The 22,149-nt window shown below is 44.9% G+C and overlaps 1 protein-coding gene across 1 annotated transcript in view; it reads left to right on the forward strand.

Annotated features, from left to right (window-relative positions):
* thsd7aa (thrombospondin, type I, domain containing 7Aa) overlaps positions 1–22,149 on the forward strand; it is a 148,591-nt gene that overhangs the window by 110,244 nt on the left and 16,198 nt on the right. Inside the window, exons 18-21 of the mRNA XM_077590456.1 lie at positions 11,968–12,109; positions 12,185–12,300; positions 12,361–12,478; positions 14,241–14,386. Of these exons, the coding sequence (XP_077446582.1) occupies positions 11,968–12,109; positions 12,185–12,300; positions 12,361–12,478; positions 14,241–14,386 (522 nt within the window). The remainder of the gene's footprint in view (positions 1–11,967; positions 12,110–12,184; positions 12,301–12,360; positions 12,479–14,240; positions 14,387–22,149) is intronic.

Consider the following 22,149-nt stretch of genomic DNA (forward strand, 5'->3'; position numbering starts at 1 on the left):
AGTGCATACAAAAGTCGCAACTACTGATTGGGCACTACGTCCACTACACTAGCTGATACTTTTAAGTGCGCCCTATGTGAGTAAATATGTGCCGCGTTTCTACGGTTTAATAAGGCGAATTGCAATGGTTTATAAGGGGAGCAATTAGCACAGTTATGGGATTTGGTGTCTGGCTATCACCAAGTGCTCGTCCATCCAACAGACATCCCCAAAACATCCATAGTCACTGCGTTCAGACTTTTTGAGGATGCCATTCGGTTTGAAGAATGCTGCATAATCTTTCCAGGAACTTATGGATGCATTTTTTCGTGACATGCCAGATGTTTTTGTCTATCTGGACGACATTCTTGTTAATAGCATAAATGAGTGAGAACATGAACGGTACCTAAGGGAGTTATTCGGCAGGTTAGAGGCATACTGCCTTATAGTGAATTCTGCAAAATGCGTTTTGCGGGGTTCTGTCCATCCTAATCCCTGGCCATCTTGTACATAAGAGAGGCATACTTCCGCTGCCCTCAAAGTAGAGGTTGTCACCTTTCTCACGCCTGTGATCGGCTCTGTAATTTAGAGAGTTTTTGGGGATGTTGCATACCACCATTTTATTTGACATGCAGCTCACGTCATGTTTCGGCTCTAAGGTGCACTCAAAGGTACGTCTGATCAGGATATCGATGGGTTAATGTTAATATTGTCCGTTAGAACCGTGCTCTGACCTGCAACAGCGGCAAATCTGGTCTATTTCTGAGTTTAAAACAGCATCAAACACGTCACGGATAATAGCAATGTGATGGCCAACTGTCTGTCTGGGGCACTTGCAGGTGCTCCATAATATATAATATATATAATATATAATCGGACATAGGCCCTGTTGTCATTATCACAACACAAAAAAGCCTACTTGTCATCACACGCAGAAACTGCGTGTGACAAAATTGATGGTGCTTCTCCATAAGCTACGTTTACTCGGCAAAAGACCTAAATAAGTGTAAGTTACGGACTTGTAATTTGGCATTCTGCTGTTGTGGATACAGGTCGCTTACCTCTCGCTTTCACTTACCATACTTCAGTCAGCTGGTAGGAGGCAGATCACCACCCAAACATCTTTTCATATTACCGCAGAAGGGAATGTGTGTTATGTTACCGCGAGTTTAGATTTCTGATGGATATGGGGAAAAAACTGTCCTTAAGCCTATTTGTCCGTGCTTTGTGGGACCTATAGCGTCTGCCAGAGGGCAGCAGCTGGAACAGATTGTGACCAGGGTGGTAAGGGTCCCCTATGATGTTCTTGGCTCTGCTGAGGTAACGAGGGCTGGCAATGTCTTCCAGTGAGGTCAGAGAGCAGCCGAAAATCCTCTGGGCAGTGTTAATCACTTTCTGCATGGCCTTTTTGTCTGCCGCCGTGCTTCCAGCGTACCACACTGTGATGCCGTACGCCAGGATGCCCTCTACAGTGGTTCTATAGAAGGTTATCAGAAGATTGGTGCCCAAGTTGTTCTTCCTAAGTACCCTGAGGAAATGGAGTCGTTTCTGAGCCTTCTTCACCACTGCCGCGATGTTTGTAGACCATGAGAGCTTATCCGTGACGTGGACCCCCAGGAATTTAAAGGACTGGACCCTGTCTACACATACTCCATTTATGAGGAGTGGGGCCAGATCTGTGCCGTGTTTGCGAAAGTCCAGGATTATTTCTTTAGTTTTCGTGGTGTTCAGTGTGAGATTGTTCACCGAGCACCACGAAGACAAATTGTTGACCTCATCTCTGTAAGCCGACTCATCCCCTCCTGAGATGAGTCCGACCACAGTGGTGTCGTCAGCGAATTTGATGATGGCGTTAGACTGGTGGGTGGGTGTACAGTCGTAGGTGTACAGGGAGTACAGAAGAGGACTCAGTACACAGCCTTGAGGGGAGCCAGTGCTTAGTGTAATGGAGGAAGAGAGGTGGGGACCAAGTCTAACAGTCTGTGGTCGGTTGGTCAAGGAGTTCTTTATCCAGCAGCAGATTGAAGAGGATAGTCCAAGGTGGGAGAGTTTGTCAGTCAGAATGTCCGGTTTTATGGTGTTGAAGGCTGAGCTATAGTCAATGAAGAGCATCCTCACGTAGTTCCCATGGTGTTCCAGGTGGCTCAGTGCTGTATGAAGAGCAATGGCAATAGCATCATCAGTGGACCTGTTTGCTCTATAAGCAAACTGGTGAGGGTCAATTGAGGGAGGGATTGTATTCCTGATATGGCGGGCTACCAACTTTTCAAAGCACTTCATGATCACAGGCGTGAGGGCAACAGGCCTATAATCATTCATGCTGCCAATGATTGGCTTTTTGGGGACAGGGATGATGGTGGCAGATTTCAGACAAGATGGAATGATGGATTGTTGCAGGGAACAATTGAAAATGTTTGTGAAGACTCCAGCCAGCTGGTCAGCACAGGCTTTGAGCACCTTCCCAGGTACCCCGTCTCGGCCAGCAGCCTTCCTGGTGTTCACAGACCGCATTACCAGTCTCACTTCCTGTTCCCGGAACGTCAGTGTATTGCTGCAGGGTGGTGGTGGGGGTGTTGAGACTGGGTCTGATTTGTCAGTCTCAAAGCAGGCAAAAAAACGGTTCAATTTCTCCGCTAGTGAGGCATCTGCATTAACAGACATATTATTGTTATTGTAATTGGTAATATGTCGTATTCCTTGCCACATCTTCTTTGGGTTATTTTCTGAGAAGTGCTCCTCAATTTTTTTGGTATATGTTACTCGGCCTGGATTATACTGCCATGGCATCAGATCAGGGCCAGGATGATAGCACACGTACGCTTACATCTGGGGGATCTCGATGACCGGACGAAATCAGTTTCGATGGAAAGCGTCAAACCTGCGCACATGGACCATTGCTCAACCTCCCCGACGGGGAAGTACCCAAGGCTACTGACTGGAGGGTTCACCCGATTGTTTCTCAATTCTTTCGCCCTCCAATACATGTCGACAGGCACCATTTCCTCTTCGACCCTTGTAGACCATCATTATACTTGTGTTTTGTGTATAGGTCAATTCAAGGGGTGGGGATTCTTGTGTGGCATTCTTTTGCACTTAATTCACTTTGTATGAACCGAGTTAATATTCATGGGTTTCGTCATGCGGATAAAGGGAGACCCCCGGGAAGGTCTAGCCTCACTTGCTCTCTTTGGATTCCCTCGTGCTGTAGCGAAAGCTTTCTGTGCTGTAAAAAAAGTAAAATACATGTTTTCTCATCTGGACCAAGACACCTTGCCATCGACTCTGTTAGTGTTAGTTGGGGTGTTGGTTGGTTTTTGATAGGTTCACCAATAGGCATTCCCAAGTGCACGCACAAATAAAGACAAAAGACAATCTTCTGGATTTTTTCTTGCAAGGAGAAATCAAACTGTTCAGGTCTCGTCCCCGGTTCGTTCTGGCGTCACACGCTTCTTTTCCTTGTTTATTAACTTCAAGGACCCTAGTTACAATGGACATCTCAACTCTCAAGGGAGGGGTGGGAAACAGAAGTGAGACATCAAATAGTCAAAACAAATGAAGGTCATGTGCAGCCGAAGGATCTTCTCCACATTCCAGCAGTCCAAGTGGATTCGGATTTAGTCTAATTAAGGAGGAAAGCATTTACTTCGTTGCAAGCAGGCATTTTAGATGTAGTAAACAAAGCACTTTCTTCATTGCAAGCAAATATATAATAATGTAAGACTAATAACATTAACATTCCCCCTGTTATTATATATCTGTACATAATCCCATAATAAAACTTCCTTCCGGCTATATTTCATTAAATCATATTTTATGACAAATACAAATACACTTGGGGTAAATCCGTTGTCTCGATCTTTACCCGAATTTCACCATACTTGCATGTCTGGTCTGAAAAAAGAAAAACAAAATCATTCTCGTCCAACTCATTCTCATAATTAGCATAATCCTGGACATCAATGTTCTCACCAGTAGGCTGTATAAGAAGCAGATCAAATTCTTGCAATTTGAAATTTGTTAGAGCAATTGCACTAACCATAAGTCGGTTTAGCAAAGAGCGTAAGCAGGGGATAAGACAACACCCACACTGTCAAAGTAGAAGCAAAACAGCCATCGGCCACGGAAAAGGCCATTTTTTTACACTTCCCGAAGGTCTTACTTATCCCCCCAGTCTGCCCAGGCGGACAGTTCCACTCCAGAATGCCTCTTCATTTCCGGTTCAGGGTCTGCAGGTCTTCAACGGCTCTGGTTAGGGACCCATTGGGTGACATGTTGTTGAGTGCAACATTTCCAAACATTGCACACGCCCCCTACTCCACCAAGAGCATATCAACCGTCCGAAGCATATCAATCGCTTTGCGGTCCTGGAAAGCCATGAGGAGGAGGACGAAGGTCAGGCTACATCGTCCGCCCAGAGGCGTTCCACGCTTGTCGCCAAAGTCGTGACAGACTCCTTTCTCCCGTCACCACAAGTTTTTATATTTGTGTACATCTTACGCACATCTTAAGTCCCTTTTTTGATCTTTTTCATCTCCTTCATGTGTTAAAATATTCATTAATTCATTCGTTCATTCATTCATTCATTCATTCATCTTCCATACTGCCCATCCTCGAAAGGGGGTTGCTGGAGCCTAATCCAACTGTCTTCGGGTGAAAGGCAGACTACACCCTGGACTGGTCACCAGTCAGTCGTAGGGAACACATAGAAACAGACAACCACTTACACTGTCACCAAGTGGGAATCAAACCCAGACTGCCCGCTCCAAAGTCAGGCAGAAGAACCACTGCACCATTGAGTGGCTCGTGTGAAAATATGCCCCGAGTAAACACTAATTGAAAAACCTAGTTCACATCACTCAGCTTGGAAATTCTCTGATTCTATTTAGCTTTTTTATTTTTTCAAATGTAGAGTAGATGGTACTGGTGCGGTTAGCCAGGCGGTTGAGTAGTTAGCGCGTGGGCCAAACAATTCTGAGGTTATGATTTTGAATCCAGGTTAGCCCTCCTGTATGGAGTTTGCCTGTTTCTCCTGGGCCTGCGTTCGTTTTCTCTGGGTACTGCGGTTTCCTCCAACATTCCAAAGACATGCATGATAGCCAGATTGAACTCTCAAAATTTCCCATAGGTATGAGTGTGAATGGTTGTCCGTCTCCTTGTGCCCTGCGATCCCCTGGCCACCGACTCAATCTGTGATCGGCTCCAGCGCCCCCCGCGACCCTTGTAAGCGGTTCAGAAAATGAATGTATGAACGATACTGGTGTGTTGCCATGCTGGCGATGTTGCACAGCACATTGGCAATCTGCAACTGGACATGCCACAACAGCATACTTTGGTGCCTGCTTGTCAGCCTCTTAATTTTCAGTTGCCACATCACCGGACTATATTAGGCAGCTTGTCAGGTTGCCATTAGACATTCCCAAATTCACGCACAAATAAAGAGGACAAGACAGGCTTCTGAATTTGTACCTGCAAGGAGAGCGACCGTTGAGACTGCTTCCCAACTCCGTTTTCACCTTACACAACTTTTCTGTTGTTTTATTACATTTGAGGGCCCTGTGTACAATGGGTGTTTCAACTCTAAGGGGAAGGGTAAAAACACAAGTGAGACGTCTAAGCGTGTATGTGTGTTGATTAGAGGTAAGATCGGGCCGAAACAATCTGACCCGACCCGGCCTGCGGGTCCAAAACCCGACCTGGACCGAACCCGAGGAATGATTTGCAGGCCCGAGCCCGAAGCAAACATATCTTTTTTTAGTGAGGACTCGTGAGTCCTGACCCAAGTCAGGAGGATGGGCGTGATTTATGATATCAGATTAAAGCCAGTCTTTTGTAAAGAAATCTAAGTTAAACAAGACTGCACTATACATCTATTTTTATATGATAATATAGATGTTTGACGATTTCAATTGTTTAAATGCCTGCCCAGCGTCGAGGTGCCGGTCTTTTTGGTCTCGTATTAGAGCAAAGCGCCACATTGACTATATTCAGGGAAGCCAACGCAAGTTCCTCTAGCATATTCAAAAAACAATTTGAAGCTTTTTCAAAATTCACTCTTACCGATACCGGTGCGTGTTTAGTTAGTCCTGCACTTCTTGCAGTGTTCACGTGACGTGCGCAGAGCATGCTCTGGCTCTGCGGCTCCACCTCCAAGTGCATTACGGCACCTTCTTGGTTTTATCAAAAATTCCAAATTATTTATTTTATAACACGTATTCCTTAGTTTAGTTTCCGCACGTCATTTTAGTATACATTTTTAAAAATATTTACCTCTCATTTCTCATCTGATTTTCTGAACCGCTTTATTTTAGCCTAACCAAGGTTTTCTGAAACAAAGCTTTTAGTCCGTTGCAAACAAATGTGATGCTAATAATCTTGAGCAAAGTATGTTTGATAGTGAAGCAAAGCGTATTCTTCATTGCAAGCAAATATATTTGTAATAATATCAAATTAAATCCGACAGAACAGCATGTGTATTGGAAAGATCCTGTGGCGCTTAGCTGATGAGCGCCCTCTGGCGGCCATACATGAAAAACATATGTGGATCACTGTATTTAGGGCAATGCTGATTATCTTTCGCCAGCATCATTCGGGAGTGGAAACAAATGTCTATCTGCTATCTTTGGGCAATGTCATCATAAAATTCATCATCATATATCTCCAGGACATCAGCACATTTGTTTTTGTTGTAGTTTATCATCAGCATACTTATTCAGGGATGTCTTTTTCTTTAAACTCACTTCTTGCTTAATCTTTTTGCCTGACACGCACACACTCATATTGTTTATTTTCCATTTTTTAATTGCTGCGCACATATATGAATGCAGACATGTCTAAAGTGTGATTATTTATTAGCATAATATAAAAATACCCTCAATCACAGCCATGATGACTAATGAATATTTATTATAATAATATGGGAAAGTATTCTTAATTACTTATTTCTATTCCATCTCAGCTGTACATTTTTATTTTGACAAGTTCAATGCACTGTTTTAAAAGCCCTGCTATAGTTTACTGGTTTCATACAGGGCCTAGAAAAATAAATATTTGAGCCAAAAATCTATTTGTCTCACCAGGTAAATAATTTTTAATTTTGGCCGCAAAAAAAATTATGATTTTAAAATTTAGCCGTAAAATATATAATTGAAAATCATTGCAATATATTTAAACTCCCGCTATCAAATCTTTTACACATATACTAGAAAATTGGTGTTTAACTCGCTAGGTTTTTTAAAAGTCTTTTTACAATAAACTGCCGGTTTTGCCTCGTTTACCATCTGTAAAAAATCATCAACTCTAAATCAGAGTTTGATAGCCATAGTCTGCCAACTAACCATTAAATAAATGATTCCCACACCGCATCCAAGCGGTCAGGGTTGTAGTCTCAAAGTTCCCATCCCAAATCAAGAAGAATATTGCGTGTTTTGGATTTGAGATTGTGTATTTACATTGCCGCAATTGCAACGTCATCGACCGTTGGGAGCATCAATAACCGTAAAATTCGGTCTTACCAGTGTTTCATTTTTCATTGACGTGTTTAGTCAATATTAGTTAAGGTGAGAAGCTCGGTCATCTGGGAGGGGCTTGGAGTAGAGCCGCTGCTCCGCAACGAGAGGAGCCAGATGAGTTGGCACGGGCATGCCCCCTGGACGCCTCCCTCGGGAGGTGTTCCAGGCACATCCCACCGGGAGGAGGCCACGTGTCCAACCTCGGACACACTGGGGAGACTATGTCTCCCGGCTGGCCCGGGAACGTCTTGGGATACTCCCGGAAGAGCTGGATGAAGTGGCTGGGGAGAGGGAAGTCTGAGCTTCCCTCCTGAAGCTGCTGCCCCCGCGACCCGACTTTGGATAAAGCGGAAGAAAATGAGATGAGATCGCAATTAGTGGTTTGCAATGCGTGCAGTCAACATGGTTGGGGAAATGTGTGTGCCAATCAACTAGCTCTAAGTGTCCTGACCGATAATTAGCCATTTTGCGATCACGTAGATTACGAATGCTGGCCTGGAGGGGAGTGATTGGGAAGAACGGCCCCTCGATCGGAACCCGAGTGATGTTCTATCGTTGGATTTCTGAGCTCGTCATGGATTGACAATAATGAACACCATGTTCAAGCATATGGGTATCCATATGTGCACTTGGCACCAGGACACCCTAGGCCGCAGTTCGATGATCTTTGTGGTCATGTTATTGGACCTGCGACCGCATGTCTTGGACATTCAGGTGAATAGAGGGGCGTAGCTGTCAACCGATACCACCAGGTGGCGAGTTGGCTCCGATGGTGAGGGCAGACGCCAGTACGGCCCCGGAGACCCATACGTTTCATGAGGGTCTGCTGGGAACGCCCGGCGGAGTCCCCGGTGTTACGGCTGCCAGCCTGGGTACACCATATCGTAGGGTGGGTTGTTTTGTGTGTGGTTTCTTTTTCTTTACAGGTACCTGGAGCTGTGGCTGCACCCCTGTCGCAAAGCCTTGCCCAGGCCAACACAGCTGTGACTACTTCCCAATCATCCCTCCTCCAATCAAGATCCACTTCCTGTCCTTATTTAAACCCTTTTTATTTTGCAGTTCGGCCCTTCATGGCTTTTGGCTCCCTGACTGCATGTGATAGTAAATGCTGAGGCAGTGGAGTCCTTATTTACTCTAAGACAGCACTCATTGGCTAGTGTTGAGTAAGTTTGTTTGCCCCAGCTTCAACTGGTATTGTAAGTACGCTACTCATAGTTAAATTGAGTATTTATGTTGATAGAGTTAATTATTTTTGGGCTGCATAGGGGGACTTGAGATAAGTTTAGACACCCAGGGGTATACATATAGTTTGTTTCATTTATCCATGTAGTTCATTCCCCTGTCTAGACTTTTATTACATCAGTTCTGACAGTGGCACCCTTAGGCCTTATTTCCTGTATTTTGTGGGTGTTCATTTGAACACCTGTCTGGGAGGATGGTTTTTTTACTGTTTTATTTGAGGGTGCCGCTTTAATATCTTCTGCTTCCCCTATGTTGTCCCGTAGTCCAGGTTTTGGTGGACGATCTTGTTAATAAATCCTCATTGAAGGCTACGTGCAATGTGTCTGGCTCATCATTGACTGAATCTTTCTGCTGTGGTAGTTGCAACTCCGTGGAATAGCTTACCATCAGGGGGAGTCGTAACACCGGTCAGAAGGAGTTTCAATTCCCACCTCCGACAGAGCTTCTCTCATGTCAGGGATGAGGCAGGGGACATTGAGTCCGAGTGGACCATGTTCCAGGCTTCTTTTGCTGAGGCGGCAGACCAGAGCTGCGGCCACATGTTGGTTGGTGCCTGTCGTGGCGGAAACCTGGGTTACCCCAGAACCCGCTGGTGGACATCGGCGGTAAGGGATGCCGCCAGGCTGAAAAAGGAGTCCTACCGGGCCCTTTTGGCCCTAGGGACTCCGGCGGTTGCTGATGGGTACCGGGTGGCCAAGCGGCAAGCCTGCTCTGGTCGTCTCTGAGGCAAAAACCCGGGCGTGGGAGGTCAGTGAGGCCATGGAGAACGACTTCCGGGTGGCTTCAAGGAAATTTTGGCCCACCATCCGATGTCTCAGAAGGGGGAAGCAGTGCACCATCAACACAGTGTTTAGTGGGGATGGGGCACTGCTGACCTCGACTCGGGATGTTGTGAATCGGTCGGCCAAATACTTTGAAGACCTCCTCAATTCTACCGACACACCTTCCCATGAGGAAGCAGACTCTGGGGCGGACTCTCTTATCTCTAGGGTTGAAGTCACCGAGGTGGTTAAAAAGCTCCTCGGTGGCAAGGCTCTGGTTGTTGTGGGGCTGTCTTGGTTGACACGCCTCTGCAACATCGCATGGACATTGGCGACAGTGCCTCTGGATTGGCAGACCGGGGTAGTGGTTCCCCTTTTTAAAAAGGGGGACCAGAGGGTGTGTTCCAATTACCGGGGAATCACACTCCTCACCCTCCCCGGGAAGGTCTATTCTGGAGTACTGGAGAGGAGGGTCGACCGGGAGGTCGAATCTTGGATTCAGGTGAATTGTGGTTTTTGTCCTGGCCTTGGAACAGTGGATCAGCTCTACACCCTTAACAGGGTCCTCAGGGTGTCATGGGAGTTTTCCCAACCAGTCTTCATGTGCTTTGTGGACTTGGAGAATGCGTTCGACCGTGTCCCCCGGGCAGTCTTGTGGTGGGTACCCTGGGAGTATGGGGTTCCAGAACTCCTCTTACGCGGGGTCCTTATATGACCGGTGTTAGAGTCTGGTCCACGTAGCCGTCAGTAAGTTGGATCCGTTTCCAGTGGGGGTTGGACTCCGCCAGGGCTGCCCTATGTCACCGATTCTGTTCATGACTTTTATGGATAGAATATGTAGGCGCAGCCGTGGCATTGAGAGGGTCCGGTTTGATGGCCACAGTATTGCATCCCTGCTTTTTGCAGATGATTTGGTTCCGTTGGCTTCATCAGGCCTTGATCTATAACTCTTGCTGGAACAATTAGCAACCAAGTGTGAAGCGGTCGGGATGAGAATCAGCACCTCCAAATCTGAGACCATGGTCTTTAGTCAGAGACGAGGTCCTTCCCCGGGTGGATGAGTTTAAGTATCTTGGGGTCTTGTTCACGAATCACGAGTGAGGGAAGAATGGAGCGGGAGATCGACAGGCGGATCGGTGTGACGTCTGCAGTAATGCAGACTCTGCACTGGTCCGTCGTAGTAAAGAAGGAGCTGAGCCAAAAGGCAAAGCTCTCTATTTTCCGGTCGGTCTACGTTCCCACCCTTATCTACGGTCACGAGCTGTGGGTTGTGACCGAAAGAACGAGATCCTGGATACAAGCGGCTGAAATGAGTTTCCTCCGCAGGATGTCCGGACTCTCCCTTAGAGATAAGGTAAGGAGCTCGGTCATTCGGGAGGGGCTTGGAGTAGAGCCGCTGCTCCTCCGGATCGAGAGGAGCCAGATGAGTTCGCTCGGGCATCTGATCAGGATGCCCCCTGGATGACTCCCTTGAGAGGTGTTCCGGGCACGTCCCACCGGGAGGAGGCCATGGGGCCGACCTCCGATACGCTGGGGAGACTATGTCTCCCGGCTGGCCCGGGAACGCCTTGGGATACTCCCAGAAGAACTGGATGAAGTGGTTGGGGAGAGGGAATTCTGGTCTTCCTTGTTGAAGATGCTGCCACCGCGACCCAACTTTGGAAAAATCAGAAGAAAATGAGATAAGAGATGAAATGAAACTCCGGTTTCCTCCTACATTCGAAAAACATGCAAGGTAGCCTGATTGGACACTCTAAATTGCCATTAGGTAAAGTGGGGCAAATAAGTATTTAGTCAACCACCAATTTGGAAGTTATCCTACTTGAAAAGATTAAAGACGCCTGTAATTGTCAATATGGGTAAACCTCAACCATGAGAGACAGAATGTGGAGAAAAAAATGAAAATCACATTATTTGATTTTTGAAGAATTTATTTGCAAATCATGGTGGAAAATAAGTATTTGGTCAATACCAAAAGTCCATCTAAATACTTTGTTCTGTACCCTTTGTTGGCAATAACGGAGGCCAAACATTTTCTGTAACTCTTCACAAACTTTTCACACACTGTTGCTGGTATTTTGACTCATTCATCCATTCAGATGTCCTCTAGAGCAGTGATGTTTTGGGGTTGTCGTTGGGCAACATGGACTTTCAACTCCCTCCAAAGATTTTCTATGGGGTTCAGATCTGGAGACTGGCTAGGCCAATCCAGGACCTTGAAATGCTTCTTACGAAGTCACTCTTGTTGCCCTGGCTGTGTGTTTGTGATAATTGTCATGCTGAAAGACCCAGCCATGTCTCATCTTCATGTCAATGGTCTCAGCGAGCGTGGAATGCAGCAAAACTAATGGATACAAACTTGCATGGTGAATGGATCCAGATTGCACAAATGATAATATATTTGTAAAATGGGACACATGATTGACAACTAATCAAGTTAGGTGCCATATAAAATCTACTCTTCCTTTGTACTGCAGCCCTGTAATGGGAACACCACTCGAGACAGGAGGGCTTCTATAGCCCGGCAGCCCGGAGAAGGGAAACTGTGTTCTCCAACCACCGAAACAGATCTTTGCAAACTAAACAGCAATTGTTTCCACCATTCCTACAATATCACTGGTGAGTCTCAAACTGCTTGGTCAAAACTGTAGTCTTCAATAGAAAAAATAAATACTAGATTTCTTATCTGTGTAGACTGGAGTACCTGTCAACTGAGTGATGGTGCAGTTTGTGGAAAAGGTATCAAAACACGGATGCTGGACTGTGTTCGGAGCAATGGCAATTCTGTTGACCTTAAGTTCTGTAAAGAGGTGAGTTATATAAAACTCTGCCGAATAAACCCAGAATCAATACAATGGTTTATATTCCAGCTGGGCCTCGAGAGGAAGTGGCAAATGAATGCGTCTTGTGTTGTGGAATGCCCTGTCAATTGCCAACTGTCTGACTGGTCAGCATGGTCTGACTGTACACATAAATGCGGACTCCAAGGTATGTGTATCTTGGTTTTTAAAAAGTCAGAAGACACATAGCAGCCAAGTCAGTGTAATAGAATAATTACAGACTTTGCAAATGTACCCTAAGTGGCACATATAGTGGGCAGTAATTGGTCCCGAGGTTATAATTATCCTATGCAAATAGTGCACATACCACAATCAGGGATGTGTGCATGACAGTGCCTGAGACCAAAATACAGTAATACCTTGAGATACGAGCTTAATCGGTTCCGGGATCGAGATCGCATGTCAATTTACTCATTCGTACTCTCTCTCTGTCCTGAGAGGGAGAGAGAGAGAGAGAGAGAGAGAGAGAGCAAGAGAGATAGAGAGAGAGGGTGAGAGTGGGAGAGAGAGAAAGAGGGAGAGAGCAAGATAGAGCAAGAGAGAGAGACTTTACAGACGGCAAAGCACTCGTAACATAACATAAAATTTGAATTTAACTTAAATGAACTTAGATCACGATACACGCACACTCAAATGGGTGTAACTTTGTTAAGATATAACCGAGGTAAAGTTGTTCATGTATTCCACCGCGGCTTTCGAGTCGAAACCTACTGCTATTTCATGCCTCTGAACCAAGTGTATCCAAGTTAGTTTTTTTTTTAAATTTCGAACCAGCCACGGTTGAAGGTTTTTTTTCAGATGCTTGCTTTGCTTTGAAGTCCATAGAGATTCTGCTGGCTTTTTCACAGATTATCGCCTTGGTCATGCTATCTCCCGCTATTGTTTATCTTTCAATCATATTCAAGGAAGGCTCTCCATCTCGTTATGAATGTCACTGCGCACCTTGGAAATGAAGGTTTGCCCTTCATTGCTCTGGCTTGCTTTGGATGCATTGTTTTTCCCTTAATCTTGCACTGATTAATGCAAAAAATGCAAACTGGCCAGTGCTTGTAGATATCTCTATGGAAGGGAGATGTGGAGAGAAAGACAGAACCATGCTGTTGTCATAAGCAGCCTCTCACATACTCGGCCACTTGGCAGCCGCATTGGGAACCATCTTGCATGCGCCTATCTCAAATTTGACTCGTATCTCAAGGCAAAACTTTGCTTAGAATTTTCCCTGTAGCTCAAATTTCTTGTATGTGGGGACATTCGTATGTCAAGGTATTACTGTAGTTTTCGCTTCGGCTCAGGTGAGCAAAACAGGGATGGCCAAGGCTTGTTTTCCTAAAAAAATAATTGTGATTATGATAATATCATTTATAACGTTAAAATATGACATTGGTTAGCAAAATGAATTTTGTGTTTGGGTCATAATTAGTTTTATGTTATGTGGGGATTGTGTAATCATACTCGACATAGCAGCACCGCAGGGTCCCTGCCACCTTAAGGCATTGGGTGGCAGTGGATGTGTATAATGGGCTACACTTTTCCTTCCCACATTTCACCTTTCAATGTTCTTGCTCTTGCACACTTGCTTGTTTCCAGAGTAAATTATGGTTAACAACAGGTTACGACTTCCATGCTTTAGAACTTTAGGTATTATTTTTAAAAAATATTCATTCATTCATTTTCCATACCACTTATCCCTCACAAGGGTTGCAGGTGGTGCTGGAGCCTATCCCAGCCAACTACGGGGCACCAGGCGGGGGACACCCTTAATTGGTGGCCAGCCAATCTCAGGGCACAAGGAGACGGACAACCATTCACACTTACACTCATACCGGGAGGCAATTTAGATTGATTTAAAAAATATAACAGAGAGGACAACTGTAACTGTTCTTTTACTGCACTATTTCTCCTGTCTGAAGGAAAAGTTTGGAGAAGACGGACAGTCATCCAGGCTCCCCAGGGTGATGGAAGGCCATGCCCAATACAGATGCAACAATGGAAGCCATGCCTTGTGAAGCCTTGCTACAACTGGAGATACAGTTTATGGTCTGAATGCAAGTCAGAGGTAAGCCAATTTCCCTCTACCCCAGTGGTTCTTGACCTGGGTTCGATCGAACCCTAGGGGTTCAGTGAGTCGGTCTCAGGAGTGTCGGTGGAGCCTCTCCTGCGGATGACAAGACACATCCACTCATCGTGTCTACACACGATAAGATGCCCGCTTGACCATCACTGGCTGCAGATGATCACATGACATTGCTTGGCGAATCGGTGCTGTGAGGAATTTATATAACTTGAATTTTTCCAATCCTATTTTATCTATAATCCTTATAAAGCGAGATTTATGGATGTGTGAGGGTGTGTGTGTATGTTAAGATTCTCTCGTACAACGTAGAGAGTTGAAATTTTTCATGGTAGCCACAAATGGCTGTCGGCATGTTTTCCAGCAAAAAAACAACAACAAAAACTACAGCATGGAAAAAAGTTCGTATTCTCCATTGACCATCCTAGTTTTCAAGATGCGGTGGATTTGGTTTGTTACTTTTCTATAATCCTTATAAAGGGACATTTATGGATGTGTGGGTAGGTGTGTGTGAATCTGATTCACACGCTACATGCATCGTAGAGACTTGTCGGGTTCTAATAGACGAGTGATTACATTTCTTCACTTTCTCTAAGTGTGTAAACTCAACTTTTATTTGTTACAGCTGAAAGCAGAGTTGATGTATGAATCGTTGTTTTTACATAATGTGCCTAAACGATTGGTCGTAACGTAGCATGCCTTTCCATGTCATTTTCGAAAGAATTTCTGCCAGCGAATTTCTAGGTGCTCCCCGGAACCCTTTTTTTTCTGTTGTGATGAGAGTTATAAAACAACCATCCATCCATAAATCATGCTTTTTTATTCCCTAATCCTTATAAAGCGTGATGTACGGATGGAAGTGTGTGTGTGTGTGTGTGTGTGTGAGTGCACCTGGAAACTCGCTGGCGGAAATTATTCCCAAAATGACATTTGTAAATAACGTAAACAATTGAAGCGCAACAAGATGGCAGCACAATCTTCTGCATTCCAAAGTGGAGGCGAGGCTTCTACCTCGGCGGGAGCTCAAGATTCTGCACAATCTTCTGCATTCCGAAGTGGTGGCGAGGCTTCCACCTCGGCGGGAGCTCATGATTCTGCATCTTTATCATGGTTACATAGCCCTCGAGCATGCTTGACCAATTTTCCATTCCCATTTTACCCATTTTTCAAAACTGATTTTTTTTTTAAGAGCGCAACAATTGTTTTATGGTTCTAAACAAGTAGGGGGAACCGGCGAAACCGGGCCCCCCTGTTTTTTTACACTAAAGTAGGGTTAGTGAATGCGCGTATGAAACTGGCGGGGTTGGGTAGCTCCAACAAGGTTAAGAAACACTGCTCTACCCATCGGTTGGACAATTAGACATTTTGATCTTCATTCATTAACTAGATAAACTCTTCTAAAGTAAAATTTCAAAATTATCCCATTCATCAATCAATTATTATTTAGAGGTACTTGAGACTAAAGATACAACTCAATAATTTAACAACCGTTATTGAAGGGTTCTGTTTGATTCATGAAAATTGGGAATTAAAGCCAAAGTCAACTCTTCCTCAACAAGAAATAACATTCACAACCTGTTGGTAGGGCGGCCTGGCGGATGAGTGGTTAGAGCGTCAGGCTTACAGTGGGGGATGTGGGTTCAAATCCAGGTCGGTCCACCTCTGTGGAGTTTGCATGTTCTCCCTGGGGCTGCGTGGGTTTACTCTTGTTTCCTCCCACATTCCAAAGACATGCATGTTAGGCTGATTGGACACTCTAAATTGCCCCTAGGTATGAGTGTGAGCGTGGATGGTTGTTTGACTCCTTGTGCCCGACTGCTGACTGATTTCCAGTCTAGGGTGTAGTCTACCTTTCACCCAAAGTCAGCTGGGTTAGGCTCCAGCAACACCTGCTACCCTTTCGAGCTACCCATACCGCCCGTCCTCGAAAGGGTTAGCGGGGGTTGCTGGAACCTAACCCAACTGTCTTTGGGCGAAAGGCAGACTACACCCTAGACTGGTTGCCAGTCAGTCGTAGGACACACAGAGAGACAAACAACCAGCCTAGATGGCAGTGCGCACGGGAGCAGCTGCTCTTTTCTCTCCAGTTTGGTGTTTTGTTTTGTCAGTCTTATCGTTATTTACGAACATCTGCGAGGCAAACATTTTCTACAGTCACCATGATTTAATTACTCTCGGTAGGAGATGTGATATATCCATCACAACAGATTACCAACGAACCTACAATATCCCCGAGGACATCTCAAGACCACCGGGATCTCCGTGGATATTCAGCCCACCCAGCGTACAACGAAGACGGGGAAGGGAAAGAAAGCAAAAGTGCGGATGCTGGGCGGGCCTAGCTGCTAAGCTAAGGAAACAACCGCACAGAGCACCACCGAGTATCTTCTTGACCAACGCCAGATCCATCACCCACAAAATGGACGATTTGGAACTTCAGCTTGCTACCAACAGCTTTGTCAGGAACTGTAACATTATTTTCATCACGGAACCGTGGCTACACCCGCAAATCCCCGATGCTGCGGTCTCGTTAGCTAGCCGCACGCTACACCGGCACGATCAATCGACAGAATCCGGGAAAAGCAAGGGGGGACTGCGTGTACATACACAACGACTGGTGCTGCAACAGTACGGGAGCCAGTGGGAGTAGCTCTGTACACTCTTATGTTTTTCGTGTTTTACAGCCCTTCTATCTTTTTTTTAAAATTACATTTCAATATTTCTTAATACATCCCTTTTTACTTTACTTTGTACTTTATACTTTTTACTTTAATGTTTTTATAACTTTCCTTGTTCTGTTAGCCTGGCTTCTTTCGGCTACTTCTTTTTTTTGGAACCATTCAGCCATGCCTACGCTGTCACACACATGGGACTAGCTGTTACAATACGCAGCAGAAGGAGCAACACCTCGGTGCCGTCGCAGTTTCGGAGCTGGACAAAAGTGCCGGGAGGAGAGGCAACGCTTCTGACCAACCATTGCATCGTGGGATAAGATGGAAGAGCTGTCGGCGCTTACTAGCAACGGAGTTGAGGTGCTCTACTCTGCTACTGTTGTCTTCAGCTCCAGACTACTGAGGAACTGTGCGGATAAGCTTAGAAGAGTGACTCTGCATATTCTCTACCTCGGTCACAGTCTGCAGAAGTTCCCCATCTCGTGGAAGACTTCCTGTATGTGGTTCCAGTTTTTGTCCAACTTTACGTCTTTTTGAGTCGATCCGTTTTTGCTACCGAAACTCGTAGCTCGTTTTGTTTTTTTGCTGCTTTTCTGTCGTAATGATTTGGTGAATCTTAATGATCCCATTGACTTTGATTTCCTTTGTACTTTGTGCTTTTGCTTTGTTGTTCTGCGGCCTTTGACTGTACTGTCTAACTTATAACTATGCCTTTTCTTGCTCCTGTCACAACGAAATTTACCGAATACGGGATGAATAAAGTTATCCAATTCAATCCAATTAACACTCACTGTTCCCCTGATTTAGAGCTCTTGGCAGTTCAGTGCAGGCCCTTCTATCTACCTAGGGAGCTAACAATTTTCATTGTAATGGCTGTTTCCATCCCACCGGATGCTAAAGTTAGCACGGCTCTTAGCCTCCTGCTACGACTGTAAACAAACAGCAGCTTGACCACCCCGATGGAGTCCTTATTGTCGCCGGTGACTTCAACAAAGTATGTTCAAAGACTGTTCTCCCTAAGTTTATCTAGTACGTGAAGTGCCACACCAGAGGAGATAAAACTCTAGACCAGGGGTCCCCAAACTTTTTCCTGTGAGGGCCACATAACTTTTCCCTTCTCTGATGGGGGGCCTCTGTCAGTTTTTAACAGAAAGTGTGACGATTGCAGGGGAGCTTAATTTTTTTTATTGTTTTCCAGAAAGCCACACAACCAAATAACAGTTTCCAGGTTCTTTACAGAAAAAAAGTCAGGAAACAAATAATAACACTATTAATGAAATAAATAATAACTAAATAACCCTTTCTGAGTTCTTCACAGAAAAAACAGGAAATAAATAACACTATTTATGAAATAAATAATAACTAAATAACTCTCTCTGGGTTCTTCATAGAAAAAAAAGCCAAGGAACATTAACTTTCTGTTGTGCCATGCACAATCTTAACAGATAAAAGTTCAGCTCAGTTGTCAGAGCAGAATCTCTCTCACGTCAACACTTTGCAGCACAGTGCTTGCTAGGCAGTGAACTCGTAGCGGGGCGGTGAGACCCCTTTTTTCCAACTCCCGTTTCATGCGTCCCATTAGACCGCGAGTTTCGCCCACCATGCTAGGAGCCCCGTCAGTCGTGATGCTAGCTAGCTTTGACCAGTCCAGGTCCAACTTCTCCATGGTTTGGCACACTCAAAAATATCCTCTTCCATTGTAGTCCCTTTGAGACTTTGGAGGGCTGCCAGATCCTTGCATATCTCAAAGTTTGCGCTAACTCCACGAATAAATGAGCAGTTGCGCCGTGTCTCTTGCACCTCCGTGCTTTCATCCAGTGCGAATGAAAAAAAGTCAAATTCTTTCGTCTTCTGCTGCAGCTGGGCATATACATTACTCCTGATTTCTTCAACGCATCTGGTCATTGTACTCGCCGACAGACTTACGGCATTAAATGCATCTTTCTTCTTGGGACACACCTCCTCCGCGACAGCATCCATACATTTCTTAACAAACTCTCCGTCAGTGAAAGGCTTACCGTTGCTTGCTATCAGTTTAGCAACCCGAAAGCTGGCCCGAACGGATGCCTGGTTCAGCTGAGCTTAGCGTACAAATGTATTCTGCTGAGATAGTAGTCCACTTTTTCGCTTTGAGAGTTTGTCTGCTCGTATTTGGCCTTGCACACTATCGTACTTGTCTTTGTGACGGGATTCATAGTGTCGGCAAAGATTGTATTCTTTGAATACCGCCACTGTCTCTTGACAGATGAGACAAACAGCCTTTTCTTTGCATTGAACAAAAAATAATCGTTTGTCCACTCCAGGTTAAATACCCTGCATTCTGAATCATTTTTTCTCTTACCTAACTTTTTCGCCATTATTCCGTTCTCTCTTTAACAGGGCGGGGCCTAGGATTTTTTTTCTGGAGACCAAATAGGAAATAAATCCAATAGCATCTCTGGTATTGTTCAGAGGGCTGGGCCAAATGTGCTGACGGGCCGTATCCGGCCCGCGGGCCGTAGTTTGGTGACCCCTGCTCTAGACCATGTTTATTCTAACATCATACATTCTTATAGAGCCACACCCCTCCCTCACCTTGCTGGATCCGACCATCCCTGCCTGTCCTTCACCCCCTCATACACCCCACTCTGGAGGCTAACAAGGCCACTAATAAAGATAATAAAAACATGGCCTGAGGACGCCCTTTCTCAGCTGCAGGACTGTTTATCCCCACACCATTTAGGAACTTTTTGAACACCACAACCTCCAGGACTACACGGACACTGTACTTTCCTACATCAAAAACTGTAAGGACACCATCACTGTTAATAAACGTATCCGGGTTTTTCCTAATCTAAAACCCCGGATGACCAGTGAGACACAGGCACTCATCAAATGCCGTAACACCGCCTTCAGGTCAGGGGACAAGTACAATACAGCGCTGCCAGAGCAGACCTGAAGAGAGGCATTAAAAAGGCCAAGTTAGCATATACAAGGAAAATTGAGGAGCACTCATCTACGGCCCGTTAGGATTTTTAATCCGGCCCGCCGCCGGTGTTGTCCAAATTATAGTAAAAATCAATGTTAGTCTACCATCAATGGCAGCCCGGGAATAAGCACTCTTGGGCGGGCATGGCAGTCCGGGAATAAGCACTCTTGGGCGGGCAAATGTAGCAGAACCGAGCCGTAAAATGACAGCAATCGGGTCAAATCCATCCTAAAACAGCATTTAATGATTAAATACAAATACCGGAGCTCTTTGGACATTAGAACCGAGCCCAGGGAAGTGAATTCCTTGGTAAAATGTCGCGATGATGTCGCGATGGATGCAAAAAAACGTCCATAGACGTCCATTCGCCAAACGGCTCAAAATGCTCTCAAATTCGGTCAAATCCAGCTGAAAACAGCGTTTAATTATTAAATACAAATACTAGTATTTGTATTTAATCATTAAACTAACATACTAGTATTTGTATTTAATCATTAAACTAACAAATACTAGTATTTGTATTTAATCATTAAACGCTGTTTGAACGAACGTTCATTCGGCGACCTGTCCATCTGTCAAACGTCCGTCGGCAAAACGTCTTTAGGCGAATCATCCGGTCACGACATCATCATTGCTCGCTATGGGCACACCAGTATCACACCTGCCACAAGCAGGTGCATGTCAATGTTCCCTCTAATTTTTCATGTAAAACATGCTGTAAAACACGAAAAACATAAGAGTGGACAGAGCTACTGCCACTGGCTGCCGCTTAAACGGCGCCATCATGGGGAAAAGGGTAAAAAAAAAAAAAAAAAAAAAATATCAGACTTTTTTTTTTTTTACTGCGCGCCATATGATTGCTGCTGCGCAGAGAAGACGAGAGTAGTGCGCAATTGCGCACGCGCGCAATTGCACACGCGCGCAGCTTAGAGGGTACATTGCTCCGAAGTCAGGCGAGTGAACCTCTACAGCACGAGGCGGCTGTGGTATGGAAGATGAATGAATGAAACTGTTGCTATATATTAGGGTGATTCCGATCCATGGTTATGTTTGAGTCTTATGTGTAGTAGGATTCAGTCATGTATCTGTTTGCACTGGAGCCTTCTCCCTGATGCCTAAAATGAAATACAGACGCTCCCCTACTTACGAACATACGACTTACAAACAACGGTACATACGAACATGTCTGCAAATTGCGTTTATGTCGAAAAATGTTCGTAAGTTCGATTTTGTATTTTTTTCCGAGTAGTGCTTCTTTCCACCGCTAATACCGACGCCTGGCGCTGTGAGAGCTCAGCTCACCCAGCATCTACCTTCTTCTGTCCAATTCGTTGCAATGCAGAAGTGCGTGAACGTATCTCCAGTGCGCAAAGAACCTTTTTCATTTGTATCATTAAATATCTCGTGCATCCATTATTGACTATGGTTGGTAAAAAGCGAAAGGCTTCTATTGAGGGAGGTGCAAGGAAGAGGCTAGCCATTTCATTTGAAACGAGTGGCAATAATAACGAAGCTTGATGCGCGTGAGAGTGGTGAGCGTTGCACGGGCATACAACTTGAATCGTTCGACCGTCAGTACCATTTATAAACAGAAAGATCGAGCAGCAGGACCCAAATATTGAACGTTGCACAAAGTTTGCAAATCAATTGAATGATGCCATACAGTGCTCCCGCATCATTTATGATGAAAAAAAGAAGAAAACTGTGCAATCGTCGTTAGATCGCTTCTTTCGGCCAGTTTCTAATACATAAATCTCTCTCTCTATACAGTACTGTACATATTCTCTCCATTTTATTAAATGTTTTTTTCAGTACAAACCAATGTGTGTTACTTATACAAGCCTTAAACATACAAATGCACTTATATAAACCTTCAATATACTTATTAGGCCTTAAACATAAATTATAATACAAAATATAGCACTGAATCAACTTACAAACAAATTCAACTTATGAACAATCGCTCGGAACCTAACTCGTTCGTAAGTAGGGGAGCGTCTGTACATCATCCTGCTATCATTATCTAGCCAAATACAATTTTAACCTGCCTCTAAAACCTTAACAGCAGTGGGAATAAGAATCCCTATCAGCACAGAAATGGGAAACAC

The sequence above is a fragment of the Stigmatopora argus genome, chromosome 21, assembly GCF_051989625.1.
Source record: "Stigmatopora argus isolate UIUO_Sarg chromosome 21, RoL_Sarg_1.0, whole genome shotgun sequence".
NCBI classification, from domain to species: Eukaryota; Metazoa; Chordata; class Actinopteri; order Syngnathiformes; family Syngnathidae; genus Stigmatopora; species Stigmatopora argus.